We start from the raw sequence: 14,364 nt of genomic DNA on the forward strand, positions 1-14,364 counted from the left end.
GTGGGAATGGGGCCTTAATTGCTTGTTCACCTGCTGTCTGCTGATGAGTGAAGAATGCATAGATGGATCAATGTTACTAAAGGTCTCTCCTTTGGACACATTTGTGAATAATAATATAGTGTTTTCCAAGGAAACACTTGAAATCATTGAAGAACAATTAAGAAATTCCATCCCTTTCTCCAACTCTCCATTAAGTAAACCAAAACCCCAAGGCAATCCTTTTTTCATAAAACTTTATTGTATGGAATACAATAGATAGTGAAAATAAATTAAGACTTCAATTATGTTTTAATTGGGATTTGAACCGATTAAAGAAAATTTCCAGCCATATACTGACCACTAGGATTTACAGTCAGATTTCCTGCCCCCTCCTTTTTCTTCTTCATACATTACTTTCATGGTGACAAAATGGAGCGGGAGAAGAGATTATTGGGCTTGACAGCTGTGGCCATGTAGTCCTTCTCATGTGCCTCAGCAAGTGAAGTGTAAAATGTTAAGATTCATTTGGCATCTCATGTTGTTGACATGAAAAAATGGGATGGTTGGGAGGCATATATTATAGTCCTTTTGGGTTCCAGGGTGATGGTACTGGATGGAGTGGTAGTTTCCTAGATGTTTCACCAGTCTTAAATGCCTGCTGATCTTGTTCTGCCAAAACAGAAAGACAAGTAACATTTGATTTTGTTATGATTATATGTTATACATTATTATAAATTTGATATTGTATTTTGTTATATCTATATTTGCATCAAGTAATACCTGTTCATCCTCTCACTCAGGGATGTAAGGCAGAGATGAGAAGGTTGTGGGGGCAACTCCATGCAGAAATTGTGGGGAATGGCAGTGGCATCACTAGGGTTGGTGTCACCCAGTGCAGTAACACATGGTGTCAACCCCTCCATTGACCTCATCCCATACTACACCATACAGAATCCTTAGTAATTTTCCCCCCACTAATGTTATTCATAAAACATAATTCCTTCATATCACTGAATGTAATGGCAATAGTTGTGACATAAACAACTAGCAAAATTAAAATTATACCTTTACATTACAATATCATGTGCACAGCCTAAATGTATTTACTTGTAGATAGTTTCATGTGTTTAAAGGGAAAATTTGGTACGGTGTAATGTTTTTAAATAAAATTTTAAAAGAATTTTTTAAAATTAAAATTTAATTTTAAAAAACTAGGGTTTTTCCTTTCCACTCCTACTGAGCCTTGCTCCACTTATGCCATCTCTTTAGTGTTTCAAAAGAACACATGCAAACACCAAAAGGCAGATGTTTGGGGATCAGTGGTGTCATTCCCTCCCTTAGGGGTTCACTTGGTGCAATCCAAACCCACCGCACCCCCCCCCCCCCCCAATGCCTCCCGTGCTTTCTGCCCCACTTGGTCCAGTAGCTACTTGGCAAAGATGAATCCTTCAGTGCAAAATAAACCCACCCCCCTATAACTGCTCTAGTGATGCTCCTGGGGCATGGCACTCCCTTTGCTCAGACAAGCTGCCAGCACTCTCATTGATGCAGCAACAATATCATTTTACAAGTATGAGAACTGTGGCTGGTAAGAACTTTCTCAGGATGAACTCCAAACTTCTGAGTTTGGAGTCTCTTGATCTCTTAGTGCAACTGTACAAAGCTCTCAGGCATATATCTGGACACCTGAGTGACAAAGTACAAGCTTGGGTTTGCATATGCATAATGAGATATCTTGATGATGAGACCCAACTCTAAACATGAAATTCATTTATGTTTCATGTACATCTTATGCACATAGCTTGAAAGTAATATTAAACCCAATATTTTTTTTAAAAAGTCCATTAATCAAAGTTAATGTACAATAAACCATCCGAAATCAAAGGTGTCACCTCAGCCACCCATGTGGCCAATTTTGGATTTTGGAATATTTTAGAATTACGGATAAGGGAAACCTGGTCTGTGTAATATAAATATAAAGGCCAGAGCATAGAGAGATTGTTTAGCAGAGATACCTACTTCTGGAAGTGGAATCACTTATGGGGAGGGGAGACAATGTTCCCTTATCATCAGTGCCCCCACCTCCCCACCCACTCTCAGTATCTGCTCCAGGTGCCTTGGAAATCCTCCAGGGTAGGTTTTTAGGCTGCACAGAGAGCTACAGTATGGAGGAAGAGAACAGCCTGACACACTGGTAGACAGGTGCTAGCACAAAGTTGGATTTGGGCCAAACACGGCAGTGTTAGTATCATTTACTTATCAAGCCAAGAAGCCTTACCCTATATTGGTCATGTTGCAGCAGCCACTAATCCATATGGCAACAGCAGGGGGAGAACTGGGAATCTGGGCCATTCCGCTGAAGGATTAGCTACTTTTGGCTCCCGTCCTCCCTGAACCGTTTCCATTAGATGGCCGCATGCAAATAATAAAAGGCTTGAAGACACAAGAGGGAAGCTAAAGCATGTCCACAAAAGGAACTTACCAAGTTGTGCATCTGGACAATTCCATTTAGACAGACATGATGTGCTTCACAAATGCTGTGGAATAGCACAGAATCAACATCATTTAAAAGGAAACAAATGAGATTTGTCAACGAAACATTGTAATGTGGATACTCCATTCCATTTTCCCTCCTGCCTGAACTCTTCTTTCGGCTGAATATGTTCAGTCTGCCTAGGGTTGCATTCAAACACACACACACATCCCTATACATTTGGAAGGGACATTTTGTGAACTCTGGAAATCTTGGTATCCACCAAGCAGACTGATACCTCTCTCTTAGAACTTGGAATGTTATTTTAAAAAGTAGTTGGAGAGCCAGTGTGGTGTAGTGGTTGAGTGTTGGACTGTGACTTTGGAGACCAGGGTTCGATACCCCACTTGGACATGAAACCAACTGAATAGTGGTATAACCTGAATGTCACAAGCACACATGAATCTGCATGTGTGTTATTTAAGAACCAAGGATACTAATATACCTCTACAAAACCAGCAAGACTTTGTCAAAGACTTAATAGTCTTAATTGTCTTAATAGTCATTATTACTAACAAAGAACACTGAGACTGAAAGGTAAGGCCTCAGCACAAGGCCAGCCATACCCAAAATTCAGTTTAGTTGTAATTTTATTCACAGTTGTTAAACTGTTGACAGTCAGAAATCCTACTGATGTACTGTAAATTGCCTAATGATCTCTCAGCAGACTCTGATGTGTTTTGCACATGCTTTCCATTTAGAAATTTAACCATTTTTTAAAATCATAATAGGAATGGCGCTAACCGTGTGTGTGTGTGTGTGTGTGTGTGTGTGTATAATGAGGGAGGGAGGGAGAGAGAGACTGAGACTGTTCTTTTTGCCTTTCCATGAGGTAGGTGAATACTCTATTTCAGTGTCTGCATTTGTTCTTCGATGCCAAAACAGGTGTAATCTAGGGCCAGATATGCCAATTTAAAAGCAAAGAAAGAGAAAGAAATGCAACCATGACACTAGAGTGTGAGAGGTAAGAGACAGACCAGGGTAACACCACTGGAGAGATGTTGTTTCAGCTTTTTCCATCCAAGATTATTTCTCTAATTGAAATCCTCCTTACCCCCAAAGATCTGCTGGGCCAAGTACAGGTTTCTCTCATCTAGCATGGCTGCTCTTTTCCTATTCAAACCTCCCCTGCACACCACCAATTATACTGGGAGTTGTTTTTCACTGATGGCTAGTAGTACATACCCTCATAGTTGATGCATCCATTGGAATCTTCCTGTCCTTTCATAAGTTCTTCTACTTCTTCTTCCTTCATTTTCTCACCTGAAGCACAGAGAGAGGAGAGATGGTAATGCCAGCTCACAGGCTTCCAGAAGCTGTATTAACAATGTGTATTTTCTAGTATGCTACTTCACTGTGGATTCCTTTCAATGTCAAAAGAAAAACATTACATAAAAGAATCTCCTCATATTCCACTGCATATTAGAATGAGCCCATCCTGCCAGCAGCACTTGACATGTACCTCTGAGCTCCAGAGAGCTCACCATTGTTGATGCTGACTTCCTTTAAGCAGAGACATACTAAATAAGATATCTGTAGCATGTACAATCTTGTTTTCCCTTCTGGGGATGATGGGCATGATGCCCATGTCTGGGCTTGACACAGTGCCCAGAAGCATCCTGGGAAAGGAGGATAGCGGTAGCTGCAGCTGCTGTGAAAGCAAGGCTCTTGTAAGAAATGGGCTGGAAGGAACAACCAAAAATAGATTTGACATAAATGGCTGCCAGAATGGCAAGTTTCTAGGAAAGAAATAATCAATTGTAGCCAATGGGCATTAAGTATGATGCCAGTCCCTGGCACACTGGGGGGGGGGGTGTCCCCCTCCTCACATAATATAGCTCAAGAAACACTACTGCAAGTAATATGCTTGAGACCTTGGCAAGCCTATGTTTTCCCACCCTTCAACTTTTGTCAGAGTTTTATGAGATCCTGACATACCAAAGTGACACCAATGCTACTTCAGTAAAGTATGAATTCTCAAGGCTCTAATATAGTTGGATATGCTAAATTTAAACCTTTGTTTATACAGAAAGTTGCATTACGGTAGCACACAATATTCCACTTTGTTCCCTCTCCTGTCAACATTAGCTGCCAATGAACTCAGAACTCAGCTACATATGCTCATCTAAGCTAAAGTAATTGCCACACTAACTCTTTCACAAGTCTATTCTATAATCCTTTCAGTATTTACATTTCTTTTTCACCTTTGAAATAACGCTTAGGCATTAATCGTACTGTAGACTGTAAAGCAGACTGGTTCAACAAGTATTCTTCTGCCAGGATATTTGTAGGAACATTTTTATTTTCTATTCTTATTCCTTTCTTCCACTTAAACAGAAGTGCCCTTAAATTTCATTCCATCTGGAGATGGGGGTGCTCTATGAAGGCACAGGAATCTCTAACAAAGAAATTCTCTGATCAACACTCCTCATATTTATTTGACAGAAGCTAAAGTGTCCAAGTTATTTTTTTGGATTATAACCCCCAGGATACTCAAGCCAGCAGCCAAGGTCTGAGAATTTGACTGATAGTTTAACCTTTTGCCCCCAATATAAGTTTATAGTATGGGTTCGTTCTTCATGTTAGATGAGCCTCTGTATTCTTCTTACCCAGAGTGGCCAGTACGTGGCGGAGTTCAGCACCCATGACTGTCCCATTGCCCTCCTTGTCAAAGACACGCAGACCTTCAACGAAGTCTTCAAAGCCACCCTGATCTTTATTATTGGCAGCTGCCTGCAACATTGGCAGGAACTCTTCAAACCCAATTTTCTTTGCATTCATCTCTGCAAAGAGACAATATGAAAAATAATATTATCAGATACATTTGGTGATATTTCTAGGCATTGCACTTCTGAAATACCAAGTAACATCTGAAATAGCTGCCACACTCACAGCCATCCCTCCTATAGAAATTGAATTTTCTGCCACGGCTCTCAATTTGGCAGAAGCATTGAAGTCCTTGCTTGTTGTATCTATCACCAGAGGATGCTACATTCACAAGGAGGTAAATCTTTCATTTAATTAAGGGAAACAGATTTTACAGAGATCTTAATTTAATGGTTGTCACACACAACTCCATCTCTAAATCAACAAAGCCATACAATGGGTTGCCTTCCTAGTGCATCTTCTCGTTTGATTGGAACATATTGCATGGAGAATTGAAATGTCAGAGCTTTGCATTTTTAGTTTCTTACTTTATTAGCATTTATGTTTTCAGTAGAGGTGGACACAAGGAGTTTAAAAAAATGTTTTGAGGTTGCATGATTTCCCCCTCCTGTTAAAAATGGGTGCACTTTTTATATAGCACTGTTATACCCATAAAACCTGCTATCATCTTTTTAAGAAGAAAACCAAAACAACCCTGTAGGCCCTGATGTGTCACTGACTCTTTCAAAACAATTATTTTTGTATTAGTTCTCACAATACATGCAATCTAACCAAAGTTAAGAATGGTTTTAGCCTTTTGATTTCAATTTCTAAATTGTTTATATAAATGTAAATCTTCCGTTCCACAAAATTCAAGGCAGTGAATATATAGTACTGAAGTGGTCCTCCTGACCAGGTACTAATTAAACCACCAAACTTCAAGAAGTTATCAACAACACATGCCTTCTGGCTATCTCTTTGATACATTATTAAATCTTTCCTGTTGAACACTTCAAGAATTAAAAGAATTCAGTGCTGGACAGCTCAGAAGGCAAACATTTGTTGACCTGCAAAGGCTACTACATACTTTCATACTCATCTAAAAATTATGCTCATAATATATTGTTTACAGTTTCTTTAACAAATAGTTACTGAAAACACAAATATAAATCCAAAACTGTAGTATTTTAAAAAGTCTCCTTGTAGCAACTACATTGATGTCATTGGACCTTATCGCACACATTATTTTCCTATTATGGGAATGGGCGCAAGCCATCCCCATTCAGTGCTGAGGGGCACCATTTTGCTTGGTTGGAAAACTTTTGACCCAAACATTTAATGCTCCTCAGCACTGAATAGGCACCGTGGAACAGAATGGGGCCTTTTTGTCGATGATTTGCTGTGTGGTAAAATCCATTTTTTCCCAGTCGTGCGTGTCCCCGAGAGTCCCCTTCCTGTTCCCATAACGGGGGAAATAATGTGCGTGATAACGTTCACTGAAACTTCAAATTTACTTGGAAATCTAATCTCCCAGTGTTTAACAGATCTTACTCCCAAGCAAGTATACAAATTTACCTTTAGATTGCTTGCCAAAGTACATATCTCCAAACAGTCTAGCCCAGTTATGACCTTTAGTTCACTAGACTGATACATACACCATGCTTGTATGAGAACGGACTGATCCATCTTTCATAATACAGTCCCTCAAATTACACAGGCCTGCAAAACTGGGGTAATAAAAACTTTTTTAGAAAATTGCATGCTACTTTTATAGGAATTTGGTATTCTAAATCCAAAAAATGACCTCAGATGTGCTCTATCATGCAGTTTTTTTCACAACTCACTTTGACATTTATATATTGTAATATGTGACTGAATTATATAAGCCTGTAAAGAATTATTTTTCAAGGAATAAGAAAGAGATTTTCAAAAGATTTCAATTCACTGATATGAACAACCAAAATCAGTTCAAAAGCATTAAAAGAAATTGCACTGGAATACCGGCATTCACACTTCATCAAAACTGGGTAACAACTGTATTGATAATAATATCGAATTTGTGAAAGAACTGTGTATGGGACAACATTTTTATTGTGTTTTGTGAAGTCAGCACCCAAACATACAATAAAAACAGCTACAATATTGAGAAAAATAATTTAATCGCAGGCCTGTGTTATCAAGAGTAATACATATTCCCAATAGGAGGAAGAGACATTTGAACTAGTAAACAAAACACAGAAGAATCATTACCCTCATTGCTGGGGTTGCCCAGGATTTTCTTGACCTCAGCATTAGTGGGGTTCTGTCCCAGGGCACGAATAATATCTCCAACCTGGCTGAGAGTGATCTTGCTCTCGCCAGTCCTGTCGAAGAGGAGGAATGCCTCCTTAAATTCTACAAAAACAGAAGGTCAAAGGTTACCAGAGCCAAGGCATGTGCCCATTAACAAGTTAATATTGGTGAGAGTATATTAATAGCATTAACAGACTGAGATTTCCTTCAAGCCAAATTATGATAGCATTGCAATTTGCAGAGTTTTGCCGGTAGTCTCAACTTTATTTCAAAACTTATTTTTCTTTCTCTAAGAGCCATCAATATCTCTTGGTAGGGGTTTCAGAATGTTCTCATTTTCACTACAAACTGCATACATAATTGTTGTAATGCTCCCAATGAATGGAGGTATTACTTGCTATGGATGTGTGGCAGTTTGGTAATTTCGTCGGTTATTGTGTACTTCATTGTTCTTGCGCGCTGGTCTCCAGCTACTGCATCGCAGTGGTTTAACATACATAACTATCCTAATAAATATAACTAAACAGTTTATAGATTTAATGGGGGTAGAGTTCTTTTATGATTCACCAATTTCAAATGTGTGATTGCTAATAAGAGCTTCAGTACATGCTGTGTGCGCATGTGTTTTGTGCTTTCACGTTTTCTGATTCACGGCCTCCCTAAGGCAAACTTATCATGATGTTTTCTTGGCAAGATTGCTCAGAGGGGGTTTGCCTTTGCCTTCCTCTGAGGCTGAGAGAATGTGACTTGCATAATGTCACCCAGAGGGTTTCCATGGCAAAGCAGGGATTCAAACCGTGATCTCCAGAGTTGTACTCCCATGCTTAACTTACTACACCATGCTGGCTTTCAGTAAAAGAGCCATACATTTATAAATACTGCATATAAACAGCAATGTGGCCATAGCTTCATAACGGAAGCAATAGATGAGCTGTGGCAATCTACTTTGATACCTGATTCCCAGGAGGTTTTGCTCATCTGATTCCCATCCCTTCCTCCTGAGAGAGGGCAATTTCAGGAATGGGGCCTTTAGAGAACAGGACACAAATGTGTACCTCTCATTTTAACCGTTCCTTCCCAGTACATCTGAAGCAAATAAGTTGTTCCACATGTGGAATCACATGAAGATGGCATTGTCTTGCAATTCTGTTGCTGTGGGCATACCTGACAGTGCAATGTATGGTTTATTCTATTATCTCCCCACACTTCTTCACAAGAACCAGAGGGCCAGTACAAAGGAGATACTTTTCATGACCATCATAGAAAGTGACAGCATCCCCCAGGTTTGGTGGCACTGAAGAACTGACAAAATTTATGTAATGGTGAAAGTTACTACAAAAAAACTGGGTGAAAAACAGCATTTTGGAAGTGCCAGTAAAATTTTCAGTCATGGTGCAGAAGGAGTGGTGGATGCTGCTTACAATGCCTGTAGCAACATAGTTGGATCTAAAGCAGCCTGTCATAATTTCTTGGAGACACTGGCCACAGAGGAGGCAGCCAGGTAGTTGTTGTCAATAATATACTATTAATACAAGGCGACAGTGTAACTCTAACAGTGACAATAAAAGACAACAGTAGTCGTTTTGCCTAGAATCATAGAATTAACTGTTTATTTATCTCTCACATCTATATGCTTATCACTAAAGCCCATATTGCTAATTGCACAAATCTATTTGCTATTGCACATTTAATTTTCCTATTGCACATCAGAATAATGCCTGACTTAATGGTTGAGTAAATGAAGGGCGGCGGGAGAGACACAAGTTGCCAGCCAAAAATACCAGGCATTGTGCTGTGATAGTTAAAAGAAAATGTGAGAGGCAATGAAATAAAGGTACATAGTTCCTGTGGAAAAGCAAACCGCTCTTCCAGAAAAGAACCAAAACTTATTCTGTTAGATTGTTACCAGTCTTTGGAGTGATTTGCCTCAAAATAAATAAATAAATAAAATAAAAACAAAAACAAAAACAATCTCCCTTCATTCCTCCTCTCTATCCTCCACAGCATTGAAAAGTCTTCTTTAAGAGCCCAGAGCGTGATCTGTCAACATGCACTAGTTTGGAATATAAGAGCATAAGAAGAGCCCAGCTGGATTAGACCAAAGGCTTATCTAGTCCAGCATTCTCTTTAGGCAGTGACCAATCAATTGCCAATGGAAAATATCTTCCTCTACACCAATTTGGAATTTGTCCCAAAGCCAAAATACACTCAACAAACCAATAGATATCAGTGCGGTTGGTGCCATGTGGTGGCCATAAAATCAGAAAGCTCCGGTGATAAATTATGCACCCGTCATTCATCTCCCTCCCTCGACTTCTGAAGCTGTACTATTTTGGTGCTCACTTCATCCCTCCTTATACTGCCTGAAGGGACTTCTTAGCACGCTTCTAAAATGCTGAGAGAAGATGTGTGGTTGCTAGACGGTAACCTAATATATCTGATCTTACTTCCCCTCACTGTCTAATGTGTTGAGACTTACAAGACTCTGGTACTGCTAGCCCTCTCCCCTTACAGCTCATAAAGTTTTGGCCTTTTAGAGTTGCAGAAGAGAGACTGCTACATATTTAAAGGCTCACAGTTGACGTTTCCTCAGTGGCTGCAAAGAACAGAACTTCACTCATTTACATCACTGAAAAATCTCATCACCAGCTCAACTATTTTTATTGTACTAATTATTAGTTTATTAAGAATCTCAATTTTCAGAGAAGCAAAGTGTAAATTCTTCATTTCCTAATTACTGTGAAAGATGGCATCAGTTTCTCGTAAAAACTGGCAGCAAACAGTCTGGGCTGCGACTTCAGACAAAATCAGCTCCAGTGTTAATTCTTGTGCATATTTAACCAAAGTAGTAGACAGAAGAAGGATTTATGCTGAAAGCATGTTCTTCTGTCTCTCAAGCTGCGTTTACTCACTATACACTTTATGTCAGTATAATCCTCACAGCCTAACAACAGGTGGACATTGCTGAAACAGTTGCCCAAAGACCCCCTCTCTGCTTTTAAAAAAGGCATTGCAACTCAATTAGTTCTCCCTCTGCTCCATGGAAGATACTGGTAGGACTAAAAAGATGCTTTTGGAGTTACTGGGGGTAAGAAGAGATAATACATAGAGACAGATGGAATTGTTTTTCCTGGGCAAAGCTCTCTGCTTTAAAAAACAGAATCTGGTCCAGAAATAAATTTCTACCCTAGGCTCCTACTTGTGTGTGTTTGTGTGTAAATACTGCTGTTGGGTTTTGGTATTGCAATTTTTCCTAAGACTGAAATTGATAACAGCTGGAGGCAACTTTTCTTTTATGATGATGCAATTTTAATTTGAACAGAGAATGTATTGCTTCACCTAGTATTAATGTTCTGGCTGGTACTTCCTAAATGTTCCTTGTAAACATTTAGAAATCTTGTTGGATTCTTTTATGTCAGAATACTAAAGTGTTTACTGATTTAATGGTTATCTCATGGGTTAATGTAGCAAGCTAATGGGCCAGTTAACAAAACCATTCTAGCAATGTGTGTTAGTCAGGAATGTGTTATTCCTGAAGTTTTCTAAAGGAAGTCAGGAAGCTGAAGATGGACATTTTTATATCAAATATTAATTTCTCAGTGTCAATTTTTCATTTATTTTACAGATGCAGGAAATGTAAAAGAAGTCACATAGATATACAGTGCAAAGGAGGATGTGAAATCAAATCATCTTTACTTAATCTTCCAGTTATATCTTTATACAAAATAAGCAACTCATCATGATACATATTACAATGGATGTCCAAAATTTGTGCAATATTGTCACTCAACATGAAAGATGGCAATCCCAATGAATTTGATAAATGTCTGAAATTAGGTAATTTTTTTCTTTTCTTTTCGGAAGTATATGCCTGCTTACAGTCACTAAATTTTAAGCATTATCTATATTATTTCCACTTATTATCTATATTAAACCATTTGTTTTACAAATAAATTCCAAAGTTTTTGATGCTTCTGTTTTACATTGCTGCACCAACATATATGTTCATGGGTTGTGATTCTGTGTAATAGGATTGCTGACTACACTTATGGTTTTGCATGAACTGATAAGCAGTCAAGCAAGTGTTCTGATTTCAAGTGAATAATGAGATAATAATAATAATAATAATAATAATAATAATAATAATAATAATAATAATAATAATAATAATAATAATAGAGTTAATTAAGTTATTCAAACAAAAGACCCATCTACATAATACTAGCAATAGTTTTATGATATTAATAAAGTGGCAACTTTTTGTCTGACAAAGAAAAAAAAATAGTGCCAGAATTGTGAGAAACACACAAGTTACAACAAAACAACCAGCACCAAATTCAATTTAAATTCATAATGCACTTATTATTATATGTTTCATTTTTACTTAAATTATTTGGTCTTATATTGTTTTTCTAGCAGTACAGATTTATTTCCCCCAAAATATTTCCCAGGAAGAAGTGATGTAGAAGAGTTTGCTAGGCTGTCTCAAATTCTTCATGTATTTATAAAAGGAAACATTTCAGACATTTTTGCTTCTATGCTTTCCTTCTACGTTATTATAATTCTAAACCCCTTTTTATTTTCCACAACTTTCCTAGCTCTGTAAAGAATAATTTGCCTGTAACAAAAAACCGCTATCTATGCAACCCATATTTTCATATACTCAGCAACAGAATATGAATACTGGCATTTATGGCCTTATCTTTAAGGGATACAAGGCTGCATGGTTCAATTCAAATCAGTAAGCTTTCAGGGTTTATATCAGTGGGCATGTTCAAATAGCATCTTACATGAAAATGCATCAGTACATATTTACTAGGTGTCCTCCAAAACTTACCATCCTGCTGCTCCTTGGAGAACTCGATCTGTTAGAAAGAAATCAATCACAAAAAGTCCCCTTTTAAAAAAAGGACTTGTTGAAAAGTTACAGCATCCAGCTTGCTCCTTGAAACATCTTTCCAAGATGCAAAGAAAAAGGACTGTCTGATTTTTCAAGAGTAGCAGAGATGCCACCAAGGTGCTAATGGAACGATGCCTACCCAAAACTAATGCGCATTCAGCATTTGATGTTTGCAAGTAATCATACCAATACTCAGGGAATTTAATTCATATTCCACTTACCAGCAACTTGATCAGCACTGAAGGACTGCATATGGCAAAAAAGAGAGGAAAAAGAAAAGAAAAAAGCTAGTACTGTTGGAAAAAATTGCATTGACAGAGAAAAGTTGTACCTATCCTTTAGCTAATGCCTTTCTAGACGATTTAACTGGGTCATGAATATTATTACCACCTAACAGTTACTACTGTCAAAAGTTTTAAAATTCACTGTAATATCAACTTCTAGTCAGAAGAAAGTATAGAGATACAAAAGAAGCATGTAGAGCTGCATAGTATGATCTGTAAACTAAAGAGTCAAACATATTTTAAAGAAATGACCTACTGCTTTGTACTTGAAAACTAATTGGAAATAGCATTACATGAACAGTATTAATTAAAACACACCCACCCTAAAGTACTCAGTGTAGGCTACAGTCCAATACTCAGCTGACAATAAACCACACTGAATTCAGTAGGATTTACTTCTGAGTAGTCATGCACATTATTGCAGTGTTCAGGACTGGCTTATATTTCAGGATTTTGCTCCGGAGGTATAATCTTAAGTATTAGTTTACAGACATGTCCTACATCTGGATAGCAGTGCACATAGATTCTAAGAAACTGAAATCACATACTCCTTGCAGTAGTTATACATACTATAACGTTAAGGTAAACGTGCAAGCTATTGCACAAAGATTACTCAGCTAGTCCCAACACATTAACATGAAGATTACTTTACACATTTGCAGATGCCCGCCTCATTTGGTAGAACACGTTCAACTGAGCGCTACATTGGTTTCCTGACCCTGTCCACTATTAGATCCAGCACAGATTTGGAAAATACAGTGCTAAAGAAAACCACCCTCGGCTCCCTAGGCAGAACTGAATTCTCTCATGAACCCACCATGATTGAGAAAGTTGGATGGGAAGAGGAGGAGCACCAGCAAGGCCAACGGAATGAACCGCGAGGTGTCCGAGTCCCTGAGAGTGGTCCTGGCTCCCTGGCCTTCGATCTTCTTATTTAACTGGAGACGGTGGTGACCTCACGGTCAGGATTAAATGTCGGAAAGCTGTAGCCACTCCCTCCTGGAGAGTTCTTTAGCTTTCTTAGGGCAAAGGGAAAGAAGGATCCAGTTCTTGATGGACCTCTCACAGGGGCTATTTTTAGGAGGCTGGAGAGGGGACAGGGAGCTGCTCCTTGCTTTTCAGAGCCTGAAAACCTGTCAGCACTTTTTTTTTCCAGTCTGTGGCATAAAGATGGAATAGCCCTTATGTAGACTCTCTCCAGGCTTCTCTTTTTAAGGAGGACACCCGTTGGTTGCAGGGGTGGTGGAGTCAGCCAGAGAGGTGAGAACAGCTCCAAGTGCTTCTCCAAGCTGAGTTGGCCAGGTTTAAAATTTGCACATAGGCTTAACATCTCTGGTATTGAAAAAGAATGCCATTTTCTAAGCCAGAGGACTAGGAGCTTAATCCCAGGTTATTACATATCAATGAAACTATCCTCCTTCCTGTCAGCATGGGCTACTCACCAGTTAAGCAAGCACACAGGAGTAAAGCCATTTTACTTAACCCCTTTGACATCAACATAGCGATCTAAAATATCCAAATGATCTAGTTTTCCTGCTTTGTGGGCTTCAGTATCCCTGCCACATCCAATGCACACTGCCTAAATTTTGGGAGTCTAATTGGAAGCAACTTACAGTGTTTACAATGAGGGCAAGTGCATATTCTCTGCTGCTCCATAGGGCAGAACCGGGGCTTGAATCACAGGAAAGTAGATTTAGGAGACATATTTGGGCAGTAAAAAGCTCTTTACT

The 14,364-nt window shown here is 38.7% G+C and overlaps 1 protein-coding gene across 3 annotated transcripts in view; it reads right to left on the reverse strand.

Moving 5' to 3' along the window:
• Window positions 1-216: 216 nt before the first annotated feature.
• MYL1 (myosin light chain 1) overlaps window positions 217-14,364 on the reverse strand; it is a 39,515-nt gene continuing 25,367 nt past the window's right edge. Inside the window, exons 1-7 of one of the 3 annotated variants that reach the window (XM_042451943.1) lie at window positions 13,452-13,604; window positions 12,572-12,596; window positions 7,409-7,552; window positions 5,122-5,295; window positions 3,698-3,775; window positions 2,462-2,516; window positions 217-648 (exon numbers count right to left, since the gene is read on the reverse strand). In XM_042451943.1, the coding sequence (XP_042307877.1) occupies window positions 2,488-2,516; window positions 3,698-3,775; window positions 5,122-5,295; window positions 7,409-7,552; window positions 12,572-12,596; window positions 13,452-13,454 (453 nt within the window). In that variant the 5' untranslated portion in view covers window positions 13,455-13,604 and the 3' untranslated portion in view covers window positions 217-648; window positions 2,462-2,487. Of the gene's footprint in view, window positions 649-2,461; window positions 2,517-3,697; window positions 3,776-5,121; window positions 5,296-7,408; window positions 7,553-12,287; window positions 12,316-12,571; window positions 12,603-13,451; window positions 13,605-14,364 lie in introns of those variants that run through there. The other 2 variants (XM_042451927.1, XM_042451933.1) reach the window with 2 other exon arrangements.

Source organism: Sceloporus undulatus, chromosome 1 (genome assembly GCF_019175285.1).
Source record: "Sceloporus undulatus isolate JIND9_A2432 ecotype Alabama chromosome 1, SceUnd_v1.1, whole genome shotgun sequence".
Lineage (NCBI taxonomy): Eukaryota > Metazoa > Chordata > Lepidosauria > Squamata > Phrynosomatidae > Sceloporus > Sceloporus undulatus.